This window comes from Haliotis asinina, chromosome 6, assembly GCF_037392515.1.
Source record: "Haliotis asinina isolate JCU_RB_2024 chromosome 6, JCU_Hal_asi_v2, whole genome shotgun sequence".
In the NCBI taxonomy this organism is placed as follows: domain Eukaryota; kingdom Metazoa; phylum Mollusca; class Gastropoda; order Lepetellida; family Haliotidae; genus Haliotis; species Haliotis asinina.
The window spans coordinates 52505456-52531012 of record NC_090285.1 but is presented as its reverse complement, the minus strand read 5'-3'; the positions used below and the strand labels follow the sequence as shown (position 1 = coordinate 52531012).

Sequence of the window (25557 nt, the reverse complement as noted above, 5' to 3'; positions counted from 1 at the left end):
CACTCATTACCTAAAATACGCTCAGATAAAACTGTTTAATCGCCAGGGGTACCTTATTATTTATTACTGTGGGGTTTTTTTTCAAAGTAGGTTGTAACTGTGCAATAAATACACATTCAACTTTCATAGTTACTTGTACATGTGGATCGCTTACAAAAAGAAGAGAGATACAATAAAAACGTTTCGTGTATTCGACCAGTAGAGGGTATTTATACTTTTATTCCATAGCCCTTTATGCGAGCCATAACGTCAGTGTGATTGACAGAAACATATATACGCGTATATAGAGGCCTGTAGTCTACAGAAATTAACCGGTAAATTCCCCCCATGTTGCTGAGTCCATCGCTGTCATATCGATTTTTTCCTGGTCTGTAGACAGCCCATCTGAAGAAAAAATACAAATCTCTCGTAACTGATCAAAATTAATCGATTTGCCATTGATGAATGGATTGTAATTTAAACGGAGTTTAGAATCTATTGTTATTTTACAACAAATTGTGTGAAATTTCAATAACAATATACCCCGTGTCATGATACCATGATTCAGTAACCAAAGCTTGTCGTAAGAGGCGACAAACAAGATCGGATGGTCAGACTCGCTGACTTGGATGACACTGTCATCGGTTCCCAATTGCGTAGATAGATGCTCATGCAGTTGACCATTGGATTGTCTAGTCCAGACATGATTAATACAGACCCCCGGATTCTTAAACAGGATCCTCAAACAATATTCACTGAATATGCAAATGATTGGTAGTAAGAATATTAAACTTCACGTGAAGGTCATAGCATGTATGTTTGTTTACAAACATTGCTCAAGGTGTATAAGCCCGACAAAATTTTGCCATCAGAAACCTATGCGAGTCTATGAGTCAAGCTTATGTTGTGACTATGTTCATTAATCACCAGGTAGTGATAGGTTTTAGCAAAAAGTTGAACGTTTCCTTTCACCCCGATAACCACTAGCACACAGAAGGCAAGTCAATTCATATGGTGCACGTGGATCTAGGAAATTGATCGGAGGTCATTTGTGTCAGATTATTCGGGCTTGCTAACGTTCTCCATATCGCTATCAATTTTTAAATGTGTTACTGTCCTTGATCAAACGGGTTTTTTTCAGCATTTATAGTAGGAACACAGGAAACGTTCTTTTCCTTCCTACATGTAGGCCATTGTGTTCTGTCCAATGGTGTCAGTTACTGGGTTTTCTTATCCACACACCAATACGTTTGTGTACCGTGCTTACATCTGGAATATTGCTGAGTTCGACATTCCACACCACCAAAGCCACCTTGATCAACAGCAGCAACAACAGCAACAGCCAGACTAAAATGTTCATAGACATGTTCTACAAACATTCGAGACCGTTCGGTAGTCTCTGCTCGTCACGCCGATGATCCCAATTTCTTGAAACATGTTTCTTGTGCTCCGCCGTGATATTGACTGAGTTATTGCTAAAAGCGTCCTAAACTAAACTCAACTCGCTACGAATATTTAATAAACAAAACCTTCGCGACATCAACCTACTTTTTTTCTTCTTCCTTTGGTAGTCTCGCATGCCCCAATGTTGTGTAACGAGAGTATTTGCTGATCTCGAACGGCAAATGTTTTGCCAGCATCCTGTAAATAAATGTTTACAGATATGTAAGGTTTTTCACAACATACACTCTGTGACGCCCATTTCTGGTGTCCCCAGCCGATGGTATTGCTGGAATACTGCTACAAACGGCGTAAAACAATATTCATTCACTCATTCCAAAATACGTGTCCGTTCCTTTTAAAGACTGACATAAAAGGGCACATGAACGGTGAGAGGACGTGGGTTTTACATTACAATTCAGAACAATTTCTACCGAAATTCTACCAATATGTTAGGGCTGGGTCGGGTCCAAATTTTCTACCCGGGTACCCCACACACTCTTACCCTCCCCTACCCGGATACCCGTCATGTTAATTCCTAACATCAAATTTACGAGAAATGACGGTATATTCTTGAACTCAGGGGCTAAACTTTTGAATTTTGAATATTTTAACCATGTATTGCATTTAAAAGAAGCGACTGTGTATAAACTATTACATTGTTTAATCTGTTGGGTACTGAGAAGGGTACCCGGGTCCAGCTCATTACACACAGTTCCTTGATATCCTTGTCACCCGTCCCAGCCCTACTATTAGTAATGATGTCCGTAGGTAGGTAACACAAATCCTTTAGATAACAATATGTCTTTACTTAAACTACTTCAGTTTTGTGTGATTTGCAATGCTTCACCAACAGAGACCTTTAGACACGAATTTTACCTAACCATTGTTGTTTTGTAGTCTTTAGTCTTTATGAATGTAAGCACAATAACCGAAACAGCAATACTTCTTATCTCAAACAGTTATCAGAAAAGGACAAAACATTGAAATCCCTTAACCCCCTCATAAGTGAAAATGAAAAATTGGTTGTAAAATCATAGATGATTCGTAAAGGTAATTGCCTACATACAGAAAGCAGTTAGTTTGATATCAATTATGTACGGTATCATGGAGGAGAAAGATATCATTGATTAACATTGCCAAGAGAGACACATTCACACGATCACTCAGCCACGCCCATTGCCGATTGAGCCACACCATTTTCAACTCTGTTTTTCTGACATGTGGCTTTTCAAGGCTGTATCGTAATTGTGTGTACTTACACCTCAGTTGCGTGAAGGATTGTGTATGTGCAATAGAGACAACAATGAGACGATAATATAAAAGGCGAGGGCCCCGTTCCTCAAAGAGATCTTTGCGAGTACCGTAACTCAGTATTAAAGTACGAGCGTTAAGATCACCTTAGCTCTACGATCTCCTTGACGAACGGGGCCCATGGGCTAGATTTACGAAGCTCTCTTAGCGCGAAGAAAGTCGTAAGTGTCATACATTACCATCACCTTACGTCTATCTTAGCATTAAGAGAGTTTCGAAAATCTAGGCTCGAGAGCCTAACTATTCGATGCTCAATTACCGCTAAAATAGTCGTACGTTAATGTTAATGGATGGCTCTTATGACCATGTTAACAATAGGAGAGTCTAGAACTGCATTTGGGTCCTGAGTGACCACTGGGAGGAAAATGGAGTTACCGCCCTTACTGCGCCGTCTGCTACGCCACCCTTCTTGTGTCACGTTGTCTGAACAGGATTAATTTGGGTATGACTTGAACATCGGTATCGAAAAAAATGTACGTAGTGAAGAGTTTAGAACGTCCGACCGGAGAGCGGAAGGTAGCGGATCCGATCCCCAAAGTGACAGAAGTATGACATTTGTCGGTCCCTGTCTGGCGCTCGGCATTAGTGGATGCAACAAGGACGGGTCATTCCGGAGTCAAGAAAATATGTCTGAATTGGGTATTCATGTTTGTCTGCAGCATGGTATCTCAATGAGCTGGCACAATAAGACCTGGTTAAAGGTCACATGAACGCAAAACACAGATTTGCAAACTTTGCAGATTCTAATTCCTACCGTCATGAACTTACTGTAACATATTATCAAAAATGCAAATTCAATCTATATAGTTGAAGAATAACGCGATGAAAACAATCCCGCGAAATCTGAGTTCAAACGATTCCACAGGGTGGAAGCGCTGTCCACACAAAATGTAGAGTTCCCACCAAAGCAGCTACATTTCCCCTGAGGACAGTGAAAGAAGATCAGGTGACACGAGAGTAAAGTTGTTTTCCCTCACATTTTCACTATTGTGCAAGTATATGACGCTTTGCCATTTGGCAGACGGGTCTAGAAATCTACAGATCTTTCTGTAATAGCTTGACACTCTCTATATTTATTGCAAGCGAGGGCACCCTCCTGAGGGTCGAAGCAATGAAAAATAAATGATCATTTCAACCCGGAATATGACATCCTCATCCGTAGACGTGCATACTTTTAGCTGTCATTTCTTAGATATAGTCATTTTAGATCTTCATTCGCAATACAGACTTTATAGCGTCTTTAATTATTCAGCTACTATCGAAAAATCAAAATGTTTATGTTATATGAAGTTGGTCACATGTAGCAAAACAAACCTGTCCACTGCGTTGTGAATTTACTGTCCATGGGAGTTGACAGTTTGTAATCTTAACCGCCATGTCATCAACCGTTGTTCTAGAGGTGTTGTTGTAAAGAAGAATGTTTTGGTCATGATCGTTGTTGTTTCTGAATAATATATACGCTTAAAAAGTTAGGGGAACCTGAACTTTCAATACTTTGGATAGGAAGTGTAAAGGTTTACAAACGTTTCAAGTACAGACATCTTATGAACGCACGACCATTTCCCTCTATTACCACCCCTAAACACAACGCATGATATGCATGTGCACAAAGCAGTAGCCCCATACGCGTGCATGGGGTCCCATTTTTTACTTTAACGGTTTTCAAGAAGGTCGAGAAATCACTTAGAATATTAGTTTTGACACTCATCTTGCATCACGCATTTGTTAGTGTTTGTTTCTAGTCGTTTCTGTTTTCTGTTTTAAAATGGAAATTGCACACATGCAAATTACATGACACACCAATCATCTTAGAAAAGCGACTACACTCCAAGCAGCTATGAAGTGCAGATGGTGACGCACTCTCAAAACATTCAATATTATCATCTCAACATTGATTGACTCGTTATTTTTAATCGTAAATAAAAGAGTTCCCCTACTTTTTTAACAGTATACTAATGGCAGAAAGTCATTCAGTCCGATAATGTTCAGACGTTATGGAACATGAAGTGCCATTATCACTGCTAACGCTTTTTGATGACACATATTGGTGGATGTCTATCAACCAATACTTCAAGGGTCCTAAATATCATTACAAGAGATTAGTTTTACGCTGCACTCAGCACTGTTCCAGCTATATGGCGGCGGTCGGTAAATAATCGAGTCTGGGCCAGACAATCCAATGATCAACAGCATGAGCATCGTTCTGCGCAGTTGGGAACCGATGGCTTGTGTCAGCCAAGTCAGTGAGCCTGACCACCCCATCAGTTAGTTGCCTCTTTCGAAAAGCCAGTGCATGTTTGCAGTGTAATGACGTGCCATCAAACTTGCATTGTGCAAGTCGAGAGTATCTTCGAGAGTATTCACGTGCAGCATGAGATCTGGTATCATTTTGTTGAGTGTGATTGAGTGACGTTTTCGTGTATCTTTACATGTGCAAACTATGTTCAAATCTAACTACCTGCAAAGAAATCATCATGTACATACTTGTCTGCTAACTTTTTACGATCATTATATATACTTTAGTTTGATATGTCTATGGTTTCAGCAAATGAATTTTGAAGTCGAACGAGTCGCATATATACTTCAAAACCAGTCGTTTGCTGTCAAGCACACCACAAAAAAAACCAGAAATAATAACAGAAACAGACTGGGGTCTGTACTATTGCGCAACTTAGTACAATAACCTATCCAAGTCTTTTAGACCATCTCATTCAACTGGATATACAAATATTAATGAGTATTATTTGATACATCTATCCACTTGTATATAGCAACACTACGCTCCTTATATTCCGCCGTGTAGCACGTGTTCTGTCGTACAGCGTGCTCTGAAAAAAATTGGAGATCAGGAAAATCTCATAACGAAACGAGACTCGGCCACTAGAAACGTTTGACGATCTTGTACGACCTTGACATTATATTATTTACATTCTACGTTACAAAAATAAGCGCAAAGAATGCATGACCGATGTAGCCACACAGTAGTTCACATCTCAGTATTTGTTGACTGGATCGAACGCAAGTGCAGAGAGCATGTATTTACAAAACTCAACACCTCTATATATACATTCTTTATGGAGAACAACTTCTTTTATTATATTTCATGCGACGTTTCGGTATGGAGTCTTATACCGTTGTCATTCTTGCTTGCCAACAGCATTTGACCCATACCGAAAGGTCGCATCATATACAATAAAAGAAATTGTTATCCATGTAGAACCATACTTTTGAAATGCCAGTCAAACAGATCATCTCTATATACACTCAGTGTATCGGCAAATGAACAGACCAATGAAAAGTCTTACACCTGAGTGCACACCCAACCGCTCTGACCAGGTTCGGTCTCTCAGGTGCTTCGTTTCGAAGGAAGTAAGCCCAGGTACAAAATATTGCACTACTGATTTGCGATTGTACGCTTATGATTTTGGTAATTTGAAATCTCACAATCAGCAATGAATATTATACACCATGAATAAGTGATGATTGTGTTTTAATTACGTTTGTTTTTTTAGGTGGTTGCATGTGACCTTTAAGTCTGGGCTAGTAAAAGCAGCCACGTAGAGTACAGTGATAAACCCCATTTCAGCTGAATGTGGCGTTCAACAACATGCAATCAGTCAATGCTACTATAACTGTATTTGTTGAATCTCCCGTAAACTCTACCATTAAGGGTCCGAGTGAGAAATATTCTTCATTAACATGCTTGTCGCAAAAGGCGACTAAGGGGATCGGGTGGTCAGACACAAATCATGGGTTCCCAGTTGTGTACATCAATGTTCATCCCGTGGATCACTGGATTTTCTGGATCAGACTCGATTATTTACAGACCGCCGTCATATACATAGTATACTTAGAATACTGTTGAGTGCAGCGTAAAGCTAAACTCACTCACACTCAAATAGTCTGTTCTACAGTCCCTGAAGGACATCATTTTCCTTCTGCTCATCTTAAATATTTTACCATTTTTATGTAACAACCGAAACAATAGACGATGTTCTGAAGTGTCATAACACGACTATGTACTGAAACGCACCTTGCGTACAAGGGGCATCAAATCACAGAAACACGTTAACAAGAAAAAATAAAAGTACATATATATTTTTTGTAAAATATCTGTCCTGCGGACCAGTTCCAGCCATAGTCACCAAGTAGGACTACCATAGCTCCCTTGACTCACGAAGATGAGGTATAGCATTTGATATTGATTATATCACATGAATGGACAAAGCTGGTCTCACCTGTCGAATAGGTCATCATCCTCCGCCCCCCACATAAAGAACAAATTGGAGTAGCCATTGATGGTCGAGAAAAATGTCTCGTTGAAAGTGAGTACGCCCCCAAAGAGCTTGTCTTGTAATTGCCTGGAATTAAGAGACTTCGGTTAAGAGACTTCACATTTGGGCACAGATGCATTACAATGTGTTAGCTTAAAGAGTGAGCGAGTGAGTGATAGGCGACACAGGGATCGGGTGGTTAGGCTCGCTGACATGGTTGACACATGTCATCGTATCCAAATGGCGTAGATCGATGCTCATGACATCAGCCTCTGGATTGTCAGACCTAGACTCGATTTACCGATCGCTGTCATTTATGAAAATGAATGCGGCGTTTAACAACAACGTACATGGGAGGTTTGGGAGCATTTCTTTTTTACCTGTAATTCCATATGTCGAGTTTTCGAGCGTGATGAACAGCCCGTGGTCCACACCAGTAGGTGTTCTTTTCACTCTCTGTTACCAGGTCAACGTCATGGAAGGTGAAGCAGTCAAAGTGACACAGTGCACTCGCTTCAACGTATCCTATGTTTTTTATCAAACCGCGGTTGAAAGGTGTACCTGTTTCCTGAAAAAAACCCGTAAAAATATCATGTGCTATTTGTTAAGATTCGCATGTTCCTTTCATTAATGGGTTCTGATGTGGAGCTGGTCGTAGGCATATAACCCTTTTCTGTTTTAACAAATGTTGTATTTGGGATTACACTTACTTTGTAAGGTACAAATTATAGTACTCTTGTTAATCATCCGCCCTCAGGGCCAGGCACCTAATCGCCGACACATACGTCAGTCGCCTAACCAGCTCATCCGCCGCGACTTACACAAAAATGGAAGTGTGACAACTGATAATCAAAACCACGCACTTTATGTGCCTCCCTGATAAGTGTAAGTTGACACGGCTCACACGACCGAAAGCTTTTAATACAAACTTCCATTTACAGAGCTGTCAAGTGAGTCATATGTTATGTATGGGATTACACAGACTTAGTAAAGTACAGATTCTAGTACTCCTATTTGATTGATTCCGATCCGGGATTTGAACCCACATCCTCAGAGTCAGGCGTCTAACCGCTACCTTTTTTGGGAATAAAACTGGGCTACCACACCGGTGTTTGTCGGGCAGTGAGACTACCTGAACGTACCGACGAGTCTCACTGTGAACATACCTGCTCCACTACAAAGATGGCATACTCTGCCTGTTGTTTCTGAAGCACTCTGTGGAGGTTGTTGAGAAGGACCTTCAGGTTTTCCTCTCTGTCCCTGAATGGAATTATGATTGCCAGTCGTTTTGGGGATTCGCAATCACGGGGTCTGTGGTAACCCCCAGGGAGAAGCGTCATGGTCGCCTTCAGTGTTGCCTCAAGCTCAGGCCAGGTCAGTAATTCTTTCAATACCCGTCGTGTCTCACCTGCAATACTAACGCTCTACAAAACCATTCATCACAGATATCCATGGGTATGATTCATACCATTATTCCACTCTGATTCTTTCTCTTATCAGACTTAACGAGGTTGCACACCAAATATCAAAATGCCAGGAAATTGCAAAATTAGGTATCATTTTGTACAAATCTTTCTCCCGAAACTAGCTATGTCATATAATTAGCAAATCACTAAGGCATTTGTTTGACAAGTGGCGCCCCTTTGTGGCAACGTGTGTGCGGCCCTTAAACCCCGACAGGTCTTAAGTCCCGATTGAACATGAATAATCATTAGTGGGCGGGCCTTATGTGCTACGTCACATATGGGCAACAATGGTTTCTGTTGAACTAAGGATAGAATACATGTCTCAATGACAGGCCTCTTTGCGTTATGCAATGTCTCAACCACAAGATGCATACGAGATATGTGTAAGTATTTAGTATATGTGCCGTTTATTCAATATGATGTGCTTTTGATTTTTTTCGACGCAGCTTCCTACAGGTAGCATTGGCTGAGCTGAAGCGATTTCCAAAGCCATCTCGAAAACATCCACTGGCTGACATTAGACTATGCCATGTCTCAGCCCAGTCCTAACTTTTCATTGCAATCCTTCCATACACAGTAAAATATATTGTCAGCCGACATAATACTTATGCGATGCACATTGCCACACCTAATTAGGCTATTTCCGCGCATGTCAAAAGTGGGTCAACTCTGATAGTGCACTGATGTAAGGCAGGTTACCCAGGCCGAAGCAATGCTAGTCACGCTATGTGCTAGTTCACATTTTGAAAAATAAAAGGAAATATATATATCCCCAATTTTTCCTAGAATGACAACTCATTCTTCTGCAATTTTGGTCTTGTGTCTGAAGTAGACAGATAAATTCTTTTAAAGTGTAATAGTTTCTGGTATGAAGCCAAATTAAATATAAAGCATAAAAAATAACCACTATACCAAAACCTTCACCAGTTAATATGTGTGCAAGAGGCCAGTTCTCTCTAGAATACAATTGTGTAGAGGTTGTTGTTACAGACAGCACACTTATTAACTCTTAAATGTCATTTATATTTCTTTCATAACTGGAAATCACTTAAATATCAACAATCTCGTAGTATTTGTGGAATTATTTTTATCCCTTCTTGACAATCTTGGTAATTCCTGATCACTTGGAGCCTGTACAGCCTTCTGTAGACCAAATATTTCATTCACTCTCTCTCCCATTTCAGTCACCCCTTTCCGCACTCTCGGCGCTTCATGGCGAACAGTAAGTGGGCAGATGACAGGTTGTGGCAGCTGCTCAGGGGAGCTCCATCCAGCCCCAGGCAGCCCAAGAGACTGGTAGGACATGAAAAGCATCTTCATTTTGCCCTACCTTTTCAGAAAAGGACCAGTCGGAACTTAAGACCCTGTCGGAGCTTAAGACCTCGTCTACCAGGTCTTAAGCTCCGACAAGGTCTTAAGCTCCGGTTGAAGTCTTGCCCCCTACCTGGCCCCTCATGGTTGATTGTGGCTGGTGCAGACCATTCCCCTGATCACTTGGAGCCTGTACAGACCTCTGTAGACCAAATATTTCATTCACTCTCTCTCTCTTTTCAGTCACCACTTTCCGCACTCTCGGCGCTTCATGGCGAACAGTCAGCGGGCAGATGACAGGTGGTGGCAGCTGCTCAGGGGAGATCCATCCAGCCCCAGGCACCCCAAGAGACTGGTAGGACATGAAAAGCATCTTCATTTTGCCCTACCTTTTCAGAAAAGGACCAGTCGGAACTTAAGACCCTGTTTGAGTTTAAATATTTAAATATTTTAACTCTGAAAAGGTCTTCAGTCCCGGTTGAAGTCTTGCCCCCTACCTGGCCCCTCATGCTTGATTGTGGCTGGTGCAGACCATTCTCCTGATCACTTGGAGCCTGTACAGACCTCTGTAGACCAAATATTTCATTCACTCTCTCTCTCTTTTCAGTCACCCCTTTCCGCACTCTCGGCGCTTCATGGCGAACAGTCAGCGGGCAGATGACAGGTGGTGGCAGCTGCTCAGGGGAGATGCATCCAGCCCCAGGCACCCCAAGAGACTGGTAGGACATGAAAAGCATCTTCATTTTCCCCTACCATTTCAGAAAAGGACCAGTCGGAACTTAAGACCCTGTCGGAGCTTAAGACCTCGTCTACCAGGTCTTAAGCTCCGACAAGGTCTTAAGCTCCGGTTGAAGTCTTGCCCCCTACCTGGCCCCTCATGGTTGATTGTGGCTGGTGCAGACCATTCCCCTGATCACTTGGAGCCTGTACAGACCTCTGTAGACCAAATATTTCATTCACTCTCTCTCTCTTTTCAGTCACCACTTTCCGCACTCTCGGCGCTTCATGGCGAACAGTCAGCGGGCAGATGACAGGTGGTGGCAGCTGCTCAGGGGAGATCCATCCAGCCCCAGGCACCCCAAGAGACTGGTAGGACATGAAAAGCATCTTCATTTTGCCCTACCTTTTCAGAAAAGGACCAGTCGGAACTTAAGACCCTGTTTGAGTTTAAATATTTAAATATTTTAACTCTGAAAAGGTCTTCAGTCCCGGTTGAAGTCTTGCCCCCTACCTGGCCCCTCATGGTTGATTGTGGCTGGTGCAGACCATTCCCCTGATCACTTGGAGCCTGTACAGACCTCTGTAGACCAAATATTTCATTCACTCTCTCTCTCTCTTTTCAGTCACCACTTTCCGCACTCTCGGCGCTTTAGGACCCTCTCTGTACCCTCTTGGTTGCTTTGTCTTGTGCAGAGACCCCACCGCATCCCTTTTACCATGTGCAATGCCCTCTTGACTCAACATTTCATTCATTTTCTCTCTCATCCCAGCCCACTTTGGCCACTTTCTTGGCATGTCAGGCAGACAGTCAGAGTGTACCTTGGACCTGCAGCCAGCAGCCCCAGGAGAGCTTCATCCAGCCCTAAGCAACTCTGGGACTGGTAGGAAATGAAACGCATCTTCTTTTTGCTGGGCCTGTTCTTGAAATGCATTGTGTACAGCCTTCAGTGCTGACCGAATCATCTGACATTTGTGATTTGATGATTTTGTGTAAGAATTTTGTGTTCTTGAAATTTTGTATCCATGCAGTAACTACAACTGATTTCTAATATTTAGTTGCTTCTTTTCTAGTCTGATGACTTCTGCAGAATGTGTGGAGAGAAGTTTTTAAGCATGCTGAGTCAAAAAAGAAATATTCTTTCTTTAGGGCACTATGAAAGAACAAGAGATGGTAAGGTGATTAAATTGTTATTATTTCATCGCTGAGAACTGAGTGATGTACTCGATACACTGACAGTGCCACAATCAGTTCCATTAGGCTACACCTCCTTTCCAAAACATGGGTATACAGAATGTCAAGTCACAATATGGAGGTTGAGAATGGAGACTGGCTGCCTGCATATGATTTCAAATGGTTCGTGAGGACAGTCGACCTCTTAACATCTCAGCCCTGGTTCGTGTAGCCAGCAGAAATCTGTCACGTAGGTGACATAGGATGATCTGATGGTCTTCTGCTTGTGTCGTCACACATGGACAACCTGACCTTTTGCAATCAGAAGCGGTGCCAGTTTTTTTGTAGATGACCTCTCAAGTCATACACAGTACGATATCTGCATCCCATTGCTCTTGCGACGTCAATAACTGATCTCGCTTTTCACATGCCAACGGCACATTCATGTTGCACAGTCGTGCCATTTAAAATATCGTTAGAACTGTGGTTTAAAGGTGTTTTTTATCCCCCCGTCATGTAATGTGGGGGGATATAGTTGACGCCTCGTCTGTCCGTCCATCCGTAATCATTTTGTTTCCGAAACATAACTCAGAAACCATTCAATATTTTTAGATCAAACTTGATAGATATGGTAATCTCAGCCAATGGTTGTGCCTTTTGCTATTTACAGATTTTTGGCATTTATATTTATTTTTTTTTTACGTGGAACATTTTGGTGTTAGTTTTATAATTGGGTGGGCTTCGTTTCCGGAGCAGAACTCAAAAACCCTGTGGTATTTTTCTGCAAAACTTGGTAGATATATCAGTCAGAACCTGAAGTGGTGCCTTTTGCCATGTACAGGATCTTGTGATGTATTATTTTCTCGGTTTCCATGGAAACATTTCAGACTTAGTCTCGAAATGGGGGGATGGTATTCGTTTCCGGAGCAGAACTGAAAAACCGTTCAGTGTTTTTTCTGCAAAACTTGGTAGATATATCAATCAGAACCTATAGTGGTACCTTTTGCTATGTATAGGATCTTGTGATCATGGAAACACTTTGGACCTTGCCTGAAAAGTGAAAGGTGTGTTTTATTTCCAGAGCAGAACTCTCAAACTTCTCTCAAAATGGAGGGGTGGGCTTTGTTCCCAGGGCTCAACTCGAAAACCATTTCATATCTTTCAACAGATCTTGGTAGATATATCAGACATGTCTTGAAATTGTGACTTTGCTGGCTACAGATCTATGGCATTTATAATTTTCATGATTTCCATGGAAGCAATTCAAACTTAGTCTATAAAAACAATGAGTAACTCTCAGATTATTTGTCCTTTCAAACATGTGGGGGCCGGATGGATATGTCATCTTCTGATGACTCTTGTTTCACTTCTTGAGGCCAATGCAAACATGTGCAAATGAGGAAAACTTTGATGCAAAGATCACATGAACGATTGCACATACAAAACCTGATGTGGCACTAACGTCATTTGCTCGACGAATTGATGGGTTTGAGTGGGTTTTGCTAACGGTTTTCTGGAGTCGAAAGTTTGGGATCCCATTTCGGATATACAGATGTATCATCAGAGAAAAATTATTCATTATTATCCTCCCGGCATACAATGGAAGAGGAGAATACAGTGTTTTGTGTAAATGGGCTGTTCTGTCTGGGCTCAATTTCTTCAGGGTGACTTGTGATAGCTTTCATTAAAGATCAGATGAAAGACGCTGAACTTTACTGACATTTCTTTTGATCCACAATCTGCACATTGTATTGACTCCACCCATCCATGATTTGACCCCAAGTTCAAGGTTGTTTAGAGTGTTTCAGATTGAAACTTCGGGTGACCATTGTTGACAGTGGACACAGCAAAATTGAGATGGTCATTCCATGCCGATATGGCTGTCAAATAGTAATTGCTTCCTAACAGTTATCGCCAGTATATCAGCATCAGTGTGCACAGTTCGGGGCATTGAATTAACAATTTCTGTTTTGTTTGCAGTGTTTTTTCACAACACTAGAGGACAGCTCAAGAATCTTGTGCGATGTAACATAAGAGGAAAATTAAAGAAAAAGTTATGAACTGCATAAATGTTTTCACCTTAGTCAGGGCAATATCACACAATCAACATAATAGCAATCTATATCATACATAATAGTGCATGTTAACAAAAGTGATTAATTGCTCCATTCCCTATCAGTCTAGCGCAAAAATCAATCAACTAGTCACACAATCAAATATCAGAGGTTACTGTATCATGATACAAACATACATTAATTCACAAATGAGACAAGGAATTCTGAAATGGCGATAGAGTAAATTGTGAGGAAACACCTATTTGTACTGCCATGATTCTCTTCTGCCATCTTATATAAAAACATGATCAGCAGCAGTGAACTGACAGGCCATATTGGTGAATAGCTCAGTAAGTACCATGACTAAATCTTATTGCACGGAATATTTTCGTAAATACTGCTAAAATATGGTGATAACTTTTCAGCAACATGTTAACAGCCTGTTAAGAAAGGATAGTTTTCAATGAAACATAATGTTGCTGTGGAAGTTAGTGGGAAAACACTTCAGTTTTAAGCAACCTGTAAAGGCAAGTACACACTTTAATAATTCATACTTTTATGCTTTCCTGTTGATATTTTACCATGGATACCAGTTGGCAAATAGTGACAGATTTCATAGTACTGGGCGTGAAGCTATAGTTACTTTAAATGGAATGGATTGTTTAGTGGCCCAGATTTGAACACAGCTTTGTTTTGTGGTCTATCAGTGACAAGAGCCCACATTGTCGAGTCATTGTTACCTGGTTTCTAAATTCATAGAACCGATAAATTTGACAACAAATTAGGATAAAGTCACCTCTGCCACTATTTGGGTGTCTGAGTTAATCTTTTCAGTGTAAAGTCACAAGATGTGAGTATTGTGAGTATGAAATGTGTTCACTGTTATTGGCACAACATGCCACAAACCCTTTTGATTGAACTAAACAATGTTGCATATGATTCATTCATTCTGTTTGACCCTTTTGGCATATGAATAGACATGGTTTTCTTTTTAAAAAACACTTTTTTCATTTATGACTTTCAAACAAGTATGTAGTCTCATGGCTGTTAATTTCCTATTTGACATTTAACATGATATTGACACCATTTTCAACTTGTAGAAAGACTTGTTGTGACAGGGGAGGTGTATCTTTGCACAATCAGCATAATCAGAAGCCTTCACATCCAAGTTAGGCTAATGTTGGCAGTATGTAATCAAGCACCCTCATTTTGCACTGATATCCTCTACCACCTTGTAGATGCTGTCACAACTGGACATGTAGGTACATACCATGTTTAGTAAGTCTTCTGGTCCAGGCTGTGTCTCAATATCAAATTTAATGACTCACTTACCCTTATTCATTAGATTTGTATTTCTGAGGGGTTTTTTTTTCACTTTGAGAAGAGTAACCAATAAACTCCTTAAGTTTTCTTCATTTTTTTAAAAAACTGACTAATCTGTGAAATGTGGGTTTGTTGAAGCAATTTTAAATCTCAATCACATGAGGTCATGAGTATCAAAATCATATTCCTTTAATGTAGTAGACTCTGATGTGTCAGTATAGGAAGGCAAACAACTGACCATTACTGAACAGGAAGTTGTGTAGTTACCAGTTTTTAGGTTTAAACATTATTCGATATTCGAAATATGCCTTTGCTTGGAACTATCACATGCCCCCCTTCTTTTGTGACAAATGAGTGAAATCCCATGGTATCTGTTTGATTATAAAAGATTCTTCATTAATGCAGAAATACATTTTGCAAAGCATTTTTGAAATAATGTTACCTGAGGGTTACAATAGACCTAATTTGTCTCTAACAGCTATTTCAATGCAACAAATCTCCTCTTTATGGATATGTTGGACAGGAGAAAGTATTGAAGTATCATTCAGTTGCCTTTTATAGTCGACATCTCATCTGTCTGTCCGTCTGGTTGTCCATAATGATTTTCTTCCCAGAGCATAACTCAAAAACTGTTCAATATTATACAGTAAAAGTGGTAGATATACCAAAAATACATTTTGGTGGTGCCTTTAGCTATTTACAGATTTTTGTCATTTTTTTTCCTGGAAACAATTCAGACTTTGTCTCAAAAGGGAAGGGTGGAGTTCGTTTCCGGAGCATAAATAAAAAAACGTTTCATAATTTTAGACCAAAATTGATAGATACAGTAATCTCAACCTATGGTTGTGCCTGTTGCTAGTGACAGATTTTTGGCATTTTTTTTGGTTTTCTATGAAACGTTTTGGTCTTAGTCAAATGATGCAGTGGGTTCGTTCCTGGAGCAGAACTCAAAAACCGTTGAGTATTTTTCTGCAAAATTTTTTTTTGACAGTCAGAATGTAAAGTGGTGCCTTTTGCTGTTTACAGGTTTGTGTGAGTTATCAAATGGAGGATCTTGAAGTGGTGCCTCTCTGTTTACAGATATATGGCGTTTATATTTTTCTTGATTTCCATGGAAACAATTCAAATGTAGTCTAAAAAGTCATTAAGTAACTGTCAGATGATTTGTCCTTTCAAATATGTGGGGGCTGGGGGGATATGTCATCTTCTGATGACTCTTGTGATTTATTATTATCTCGGTTTCCGTGGAAGCATTTAGGACAAAAAGTTTCTCAAAAGTTATAGGTGTGTTTCGTTTCCGGAGCAGAACTCAAAAAACTTCTAAATATCTGTCAGTAAACCATGGTAGCACAACTCAAAAACCATTTCATATCTTTCAACAGATCTTGACACATATATGATACAGATCTTGAAATGGTGACTTTGCTGATTACAGATATAATTTATACTTTTAACCTTAAGTGAGATATGATATGATATGATATGATATGATATGATACGATACGGTACGATATGGTACGATACGATATGATACGATACGATACCATATGATACGATATGATATATGATATGATATATGATATGATATGATATATGACATGACATGACATGACATGATATGATATCACATGATATAGGATATTTATATAGCACACATATCCACACATTAGTACATGCTCAAGGCACTGGTATTGTTTCCCTCGATCACTGGATGTCAATCTGAACAGCACACTGGGACACATAGTCACAGTACTTAGTCCAAGTTCACTGCATGTTGCTGTACTGGAGTTTGCCAGTATCCATTTGGCCACCATCTGGTCATTTGTGGGTTGTGCACTGTACATTAGAGGTCTGCAACACAAATAGTCTGCACACAAAGTTGACTTCAAGGTTCTTTACACCCGATCACAGTTGGGCTCGATCCTGACACCTCAACCTCGCTGGGTCACTAGCCTGGCACCTTAGCCAGCTCACCTACCATACCCCCTGTAACTATTCTTTTAAATATTTGGGGGCCAGGGGAATATGTCAGCTTCTGATGACCCTTGTTTCATTGTGGTTGTGACATGATGCTGATTACCACTTTTCCAAGATATAAAACATCAATAATTTGGAAGAACAACAAGTGTATAGGTTAGATGTAAAGTATTTTTATAGTCCTCCTTTTTGGAAGCAATGATATTTGAATCCAGCAATCCAGCAGGACAAACGGACTTTTTCTGTAGGCTGGTGCATTGGATCATAGACACATTTTGGTCAGTGTCCAACACTGTAAGTAGTGCAGCAGCATCAACATGCACATGCTATGTAAGTTAAGGCTTGCTAAACTTATTTGGAGTGCAGAAGTCAACAGTAATCATCATGCTCATGTATTTTTGTACTAAGGTTTGGAATGTACAAATCATGTTTTATTTGGAAAACATTTTTCAGCCAGGACTATCATGGACATGTATGATTAATAGTCATTCTTCTTTAGTCAACACATTATATAGGTTGAGATAGAAAAATGTTATCACTAAATATACTGCCAGTGCCCTGTTGCCAATACCTGTGCATTGTAAGGAAGTCTGTCTTCTTCATGCACTAGGCTGTTGTGTTTGGGAGTTTGAATCAAACTTGGTGCTGGTGTGTTTCAACACCCTTGTTTTTTGCTGTTTTTGACAATGTTTCTTTTCACTCAAACTCAACGAATATTGAATTATATTTAAGGTGACCATTAAGCGCACAAAAACTTACATTTATCTAAGAGTATAAATGACTTCACCATGATTCAGTTTATGTATATATATGACTATCAAATTCTGTGATGTTCCCACTTTCTTTTTTTTTTGTTGTTGTTGTTGTATATAATGAACAATATACAATTAAGGAAGAGTCAGTTTTTGAATAGTATGTCCTTGTACCTAAAATGTATTTTTTCACATCCATAGCTAAGCCAGTACATGAACATGTCAATAAATATGGATTAGTATCTGTGGCTTTTGCACTGAATGTGTTTCTCTACTCTTGTTCATTTTCAGTAAATTTTATAACATTATTAACATTAATCACATAATGTGAGATAAAAAAAAGAATGGTAAACATGACATTATGTATTACTATACCTCTCCATATAGCTTAGATATTGTTGAGTGTGGCATTTGATAACAACAACAAAAAATAAACAAAAACATGTGAAATACAGTTGATCCTAATGATTGATATTGATACATTTCAGGCACAACCGGCAAGAAAGAAAAGTAAGGAAGTCGCAGTGGCTGATCCGTCTAGACAGCTGACTTTGTGTGCTGGCGATTAGGGTGCAGGTTCAAGTCCCAGGTGGGACTCAACCAAAAAAGTAGTAGAATTTGTACTTTACTAAGAAAGTGTAATCCCAAATATGACATACATTACATCTGATCACTTCCTAAATGGCAGTGTAATCACAATCAGTTATGCCTTGATATGGGAACAATAAGTCAAACTCAATATTCCCTATCTCAGGGAAAGGTAGTTGACAAATATCAAATAAAATATGTGTGATCTGATATGAGATATCAAATGTGATTTTTATGGTCATATCTAAAGTTTTAGTCACAGATGCAGAAGCATCTTCCTGATGCCTGATATAAAGGAAATTATTGTTGATGTAATTATTACTGAGACAGATACACAGAAAAGATGTATTTGACTTGCACGTTTCCACTGGTGAGGCAGTATATGCTCAGCTTTCTGTGAACCCTTAGTACCAATACTATATGCCATAGTAACAATCAGACAATTCCCTCGGCTCTGTAGTGGCATGGCTAATGACATATTTGTCATTTTTCCATTCAGAGAATAAATGTATTTGACAGTTCAAAGGCTTCTGACAGATTTTAGCCGTAATTGTCCAATAAGACATTTTTATGTTTGATGTTAAATTCATTATATTTTTCTCATATTTTCCTCCCTTCAGGTTATCATGACATTAAAACCAAATGTTTTTATTAATGATTAACTTCATATGTTCACAGGTTGTTCACCATTCATCCCATGTTGGGTTGATCGCCTAGTCCAGATCAACAATTTGCAGACAGCTTGGAATTCAGTTGATGTCTACTCTTGCTCTCAAGTGAAGCATTGTGAACTGAGTGCAGCGGCACTGTTGAATTTCTAGATTTAGCATTTAGTTAGGGTAATTCATGCACCCACTTGCCATTGATTTTAAAGGCATGTGACGAATACAAAAGTTAAAAATCTGTAAAAAATAGAAGTCTTGAGCAAGGACATTGAAAAGTTAATGACAAGTTTGAAATGCAATTTGGTATCATCAGCCCAGAGAACATGTCCAAATTCCCTAAACTGTAGATTTTAAAGGCGTTATTCCATTTTTGGTCTCAGTCATGTGACGAATAAAAAAGTTAAAAATCTGTAAAAAAAAGAAGTCTTGAGTAAGTACACTGGGATGTTAATGACAAGTTTGAAATGCAATTTGGTATCATCAGCCCAGAGAACATGTCCAAATTCTCTAAACTATAGATTTTAAAGGCATTATTCCATTTTTGGTGACAGTCATATGACGAATGAAAAAGTTAAAAATCTGTAAAAAATAGAAGTCTTGAGCAAGGACATTGAAAAGTTAATGACAAGTTTGAAATGCAATTTGGTATCATCAGCCCAGAGAACATGTCCAAATTCCCTAAACTGTAGATTTTAAAGGCGTTATTCCATTTTTGGTCTCAGTCGTGTGACGAATAAAAAAGTTAAAAATCTGTAGAAAATAGAAGTCTTGAGCAAGTACATTGAAAAGTCAATGACAAGTTTGAAATGCAATTTGGTATCATCAGCCCAGAGAACATGTCCAAATTCCCTAAACTGTAGAATTTAAAGACGTTATTCCATTTTTGGTCTCAGTCATGTGACGAATAAAAAAGTTAAAAATCTGTAAAAAATAGAAGTCTTGAGCAAGTACAGTGGGAAGTTAATGACAAGTTTGAAATGCAATTTGGTATCATCAGCCCAGAGAACATGTCCAAATTCCCTAAACTGTAGAATTTAAAGACGTTATTCCATTTTTGATCTCAGTCATGTGACGAATAAAAAAGTTAAAAATCTGTAAAAAATAGAAGTCTTGAGCAAGGACATTGAAAAGTTAATGACAAGTTTGAAATGCAATTTGGTATCATCAGCCCAGAGAACATGTCCAAATTCCCTAAACTGTAGATTTTAAAGGCATTATTCCATTTTTGGTGACAGTCATATGACGAATGAAAAAGTTAAAAATCTGTAAAAAATAAAAGTCTTGAGCAAGTACATTGAAAAGTTAATGACAAGTTTGAAATGCAATTTGGTATCATCAGCCCAGAGAACATGTCCAAATTCCCTAAACTGTAGATTTTAAAGGCGTTATTCCATTTTTGGTCTCAGTCATGTGACAAATAAAAAAGTTAAAAATCTGTAAAAAATAGAAGTCTTGAGTAAGTACACTGGAATGTTAATGACAAGTTTGAAATGCAATTTGGTATCATCAGCCCAGAGAACATGTCCAAATTCCGTAATCTGTAAATTTTAAAGGCGTTAATTCAATATATTGTTAAGGTGATGTGACAAATAAAATTGTTCATAATCTCTCAAAATTTGAACTATTGACTAGGTAGAATCACAACTTCTTAACAAGTATGAATGCTGTTTACTGTAATAAGCTTAGAGAACATCTAAAAAATTCCATACACTGTAGGTGTTAAGGGCAATGTTCCATTTCTGGTCAAGGGTGTACGTGTATGAGAAATAGAAATAGTTAAAAACCTCGGACAGTAAGAACTTTTGACCCAGTACATTCAAAAATTGACCACAAGTTTGAAATGTAATTTACTATCATCTGTACAAAAGAAATATTGAAACTCCATAAACTGTAGGGTTTGCATGCTTTATTCCAAGTGCATGGGACTAATGATTCATGTATAATGTAGAGTCATTTAAAAAGAAAGGTGCAGCATCATTAAGGATGGGTATCCCAGAAACTACAAGTAATTCCAATTACTTGTATTATTTATTTCACCAGATTATTTATGTCACCATGACATGCAGTATCACTGTCACAGTTCTTAGGTACTGATTGCTGCAGTTGTATGAACCACCAGTGGCTACCACATCAGTACCTAATGTAAACACCCCTTGTACAGACATCCTCTGTCAGTTTTCTCCTCATATTGACAATCAGTCATCAAATCAGCAGGATTAGAATGTGCTCCATATTTTGTTTCTGTTGGCCTTTTTGTGACAGGTAGCTTCCTGTCATGAGTTCATAACAAAATACCAGATTATTTTATAGCCCTGGGGCTTTTTTATAGTGGTAGCTAAGCTCTTGCAAATACAAAGGGTATAATGTTCAGTGTCATAGAATTGTAAATACCATATACTGACACATTCATTGTTGGTTAGCCAATGGCATTACTTGTTTGTTGGATTCTTTTCGACAGACATAAAGGTATGTGTGTATACCAACTTAATGACTTTAGTACTACATATCATTATGTTTAACATGGTATTCTTCAAGTCTACTACTTGGGAAGATATGCAGCACTGTTTTGTTTTGTAATAAAACACCTTCAACAAAATTGATTTCTTTTGTCATTTTATGGGAAAATGTGACAATGGTTATGTTTTACCTGGCCAGCTGACGCTCTACAACATTTCTGAATACACAGACAAGTAACACCATGATTTGGACAGAAAATGTCCACTGTGACATGTTCACCGAGAACATGATTCAGCTGTCAGTGTTCAGCTGCATTTATAGGATGCCACAGATATTGGCTTTACTCTTACCTCAATGCAAATATTTACAGTTGATATCCTTGATTGTGATGTGACTGGTATGATATGAGGCATCATAAACAACTACCTCTCATTTTACACTTTATTCATATTTTAAAAGCTGTCCCAAACATGTAAACTTCTGATGTCTTAAGAGTCACATGTGCATGTGGTACCTTTTGTAAAATGTACTAAAGGTGTCCTTAAAAAAGTGCTTCTCATGATGTATAAGCACACCTATATTTCAAGTTTATTATTAAAGAACATGACACATAACCCAAGCATTGATCACCAAACACCAAATTCAGTTCCAACATTGGGAAAGTCTGCAAACAACCCAACACACTGCTGAAAGTGTGTGTATGGTTTTACTTCACTTTTAGCAATATTCCAGCAATATCACGATGGGGAACACTGTGACTTGGGTCTCATGTTGATCAAACACTTTATAACCACCCATGCTAAAGGAGTAGAATTCATGCTCTCAAATTTTCTTCAGGTACATGCTCACCCATACTGCTTAGTGGAAACAAAACAGGCTCAGTGCTGAGGAAAATGTATATATTTTATATATTCTTTGGTTTTATGAATTTACTGGAATCACTGACTGACTATATAAACTGTAATTATGACTTGACAACAACAACACTCCATTTCCATGTCAAACTCTTTCATACAACGATACATAACTGATACAGTTTAATGAATGTACAGTGGTAAACATGTACAAGGAGTGCTTTCATTGATTTTGTCCATGCCAACCCTGAGGGTCACTTGGTAGACTTACTTTGGTGTCATAAAGAACATCATCACCCCGCCCCAGCGGTAAATTATCAACGGTACCTTACATAATTACGATCGATTTCTGAACAAACATTGGGACATGTCTTTATTTTCCGTAGTATTGAAATGGTAGTTAGGTTGAAATACACTCTCATTGCACGCTTATCAACTTAACACGACTGAGCAGAAGTAAACCGAATGCTGTTCAACTGAGAAGTTGTGCGTAAGAAAGACGCACGACCTGGTCACATAAGCTCCGCCCACTAATGATTATTCATGTTCAGTCGGGACTTAAGACCTGTCGGGGTTTAAGGGCTCTACAAACGTGTGTAAAACAATAATGTGTCAGTGAAAGTTCTCGTTAAAGTAAAATAATTGTTTACTTTTATTATTCAATATTTGTTCACTAAGATTTTTCAGTGTGTCAACATTATCTCCAATTAAAACAGCATACGCTATCATAAACTGATAAGGGGAGATAACTCTTGCCCATGTTCACCTCAGGATAAATGCTTGAGTTGCGAAAATATCATGAAGTAAAGGGTAAAGGTAAAGGGAAATAACTCAGCAACAACTATGCAGTCCTACATCACATCACGTCGTATAAGGTATGCGCACAAACCACGGTATCCAACCCCGTTAAGGAACCGTATAGACGGTAAGATACGGTCATAGCAAACTGAAAGGCATCACTAGGTTATAGGACTGAGCAATATAACCGGAGTACTTACCGGTTCGGACATGAAAATGCGATACGCTGATCGAAAACCGGCATTTTCACATGCACTCGGAAAACTTTGTAACTTTAGGAAATCTTCGGATATTTCAGTTTTTCAATTGTTCTTTCCCTTTTTTCATTTGTTCCAAATATTGTTTACATTTTTATTTTGTCAGGAATAAATTTTCCCTTGATGCGTAATCAAGCATAGTGATTTTGTTGTTGGTGACGTATAAATCAAGCATTAAATCCATTATAGTAGTTTGTGTTTAAAAAACCTGTTGCAATGTATAGCAATAGATATCGCAATATGGAAATTCTCTGTAATACCCACCCGTATAACATTAACAGTGCGACTGAATATACACAAAGTGCTCGAGATATATAATATAACATTGCTAACAATATCGGTTATTTCACTGTATTCGAGCCCGTTATAAACGTAGTAAACAGTATCACTTGAAACATTCCACGAAATACACAGTGCGATCACATACACTGACTTTTGCATAGTTCGTTTGAAATATCAATTGTTCAAAGATTTTGATCTAATTACACGGATGCTATTCACATATTTCGTGATGGGTTTCCTGGTTTGTATTAAGCAGAAACGCAACCAAACAAAATTGAACATTACGCAATTGAAAACGCGTCTTGAAAACCTGAAACATAACGTAACAGGCATCATCGACGACTTTCAATTTCGGTTTACTAGTACAATACAAGGATTGATGCAGTATGTTGATGATTCAGCGTAGGCATTGGTAGAAATGTGAAAAAAGTAATTACTAGTACATGATCATGAAACAGTTTTCAGACATCTATCATCATCCAGGGTAAACAATCTTTTCAATGTTTGGATATTTTTATTAACAATGGACCTTAGTTTTAATTTTAGAACGGCTATTGTAGCTGCATCTTAAAAATTTATAGTCACCATATCAAATCCCAGCCCTCCAAAGATATGCAAGAGCAAAAAAAAAAACGATAAATGTGAAATTATAAACAGAGTGTGTATGCTTTAAACAGTTTGGTGCAATGTAAAATACAATTCGATGTAAACATGGTTTACATTCCCAAAAAGATTACTTTATCAACCGGCTCCAGTTTGAAACATCACCAAAAAATACTATTATTCAATGGAGGAGATAACATGAGTTATCACATCGTGTCGAGGGAAATACGGCGTTTATTAATCCCTCGTAATGGTACTTTATCAGTCACGTGTGCCAATCCAAACTCGACATTCTTACATGAGACTGGATAAAGTTCATTATCCAGACAAATATCCGATCATTAGAACTCATTATTGTCTTAAATGCTTTCAGTGTGTGTGAACAGGGTTTTACGCCGTCTTTAGCAATATTCCAGCAATATCACGGCTGGAGACACCAGAAATGTGCATCATGCATTAGACCCATCTGGGGAATCGAACCCGTGTCTTCACCGTGAAGACAGAACGCTTTTACAACTAGGCTACGCACAGCCCCTTGAATCTTTATACCCTGAAAAGGTTCCTCAAAGCTGAAATGTCTGAAAAAAAAAGATGCACAGACACATTTTGGAAAATATGTAAGTTAGAAATGCAACAAGGAGAAAATAAAAAAAATCACCCCACTCACTTAAGTTGTTCTGCCGACATTGCACTCGACTTGAAGACTGTACGGGGAAAACACAAGACTGTCTGTTTCGCCTTCTCCCTTCTCGGTCGTCCTTTGGAGAATGGGTGCATTGTGCTCGTTCAGCAATCTTCCGATTCATAATACGACGGGAATCCAGAAAAACAATGGCCATTATCACCCCAGTGACAACACTTGCGACCAAAACACATTTGAATTGTCTCTCAATTAACATTTTCACAATTTCCTTGGGCAACTTCAGGATGAAGAGTCGCGGTAGCTTATGGTTTAGGACAGTCTGTCAATATTCGAGTTCTTCTTGAAGCACCCAGAAAAGGCCTGAAAGTAGAAAATGCGGCTCTCACTACGATGGGATTTTGTCATGAGTAAAATACATGTTGCAAATGTGTAGCTGGGTTAAAGGGACCAAGTAAGGCAGAACACTAAGCTATTTATCCCTTCGTTTCGAGGGAGGTGAACCCAAGTACAAAATATTGCACTTCTGTTTTGCGATTACACGCGTATAATTTTGTTTATTTGTTTCTCTTAACCACCAATGCTTTTTATATATCATGAATAAGTGATAACTGTGTCTGATTTTTAGTGCA

General features: G+C 38.8%; 2 protein-coding genes across 2 annotated transcripts in view; one reads left to right on the top strand and one right to left on the bottom strand.

Annotated features, from left to right (window-relative positions):
* LOC137286768 (small ribosomal subunit protein uS9m-like) overlaps window positions 1-25557 on the top strand; it is an 80537-nt gene that overhangs the window by 26824 nt on the left and 28156 nt on the right. The gene's annotated exons all lie outside the window — the stretch shown is intronic.
* Window positions 210-25091, bottom strand: LOC137287950 (beta-1,4-N-acetylgalactosaminyltransferase bre-4-like). The gene is made up of 6 exons (XM_067820318.1): window positions 24953-25091; window positions 8174-8415; window positions 7388-7575; window positions 6972-7094; window positions 1528-1620; window positions 210-384 (listed from the first exon to the last, which is right to left on the bottom strand). Exons 1-6 carry the CDS (start codon window positions 25089-25091, stop codon window positions 210-212), a joined length of 960 nt encoding a protein of 319 aa, XP_067676419.1.

What these genes read in the sequence shown, in the direction of transcription:
- LOC137287950 (XM_067820318.1), bottom strand. Translation starts at nt 25,091, where the DNA reads ATGAATCGGAAGATTGCTGAACGAGCACAATGCACCCATTCTCCAAAG. An exon ending in ATGTCGGCAGAACAACTTAA is followed by an intron (nt 8,416 to 24,952) that starts GTGAGTGGGGTG and finishes TTAGTATTGCAG; the next exon opens with GTGAGACACGACGGGTATTG. An exon ending in CCATCTTTGTAGTGGAGCAG is followed by an intron (nt 7,576 to 8,173) that starts GTATGTTCACAG and finishes GGTTTTTTTCAG; the next exon opens with GAAACAGGTACACCTTTCAA.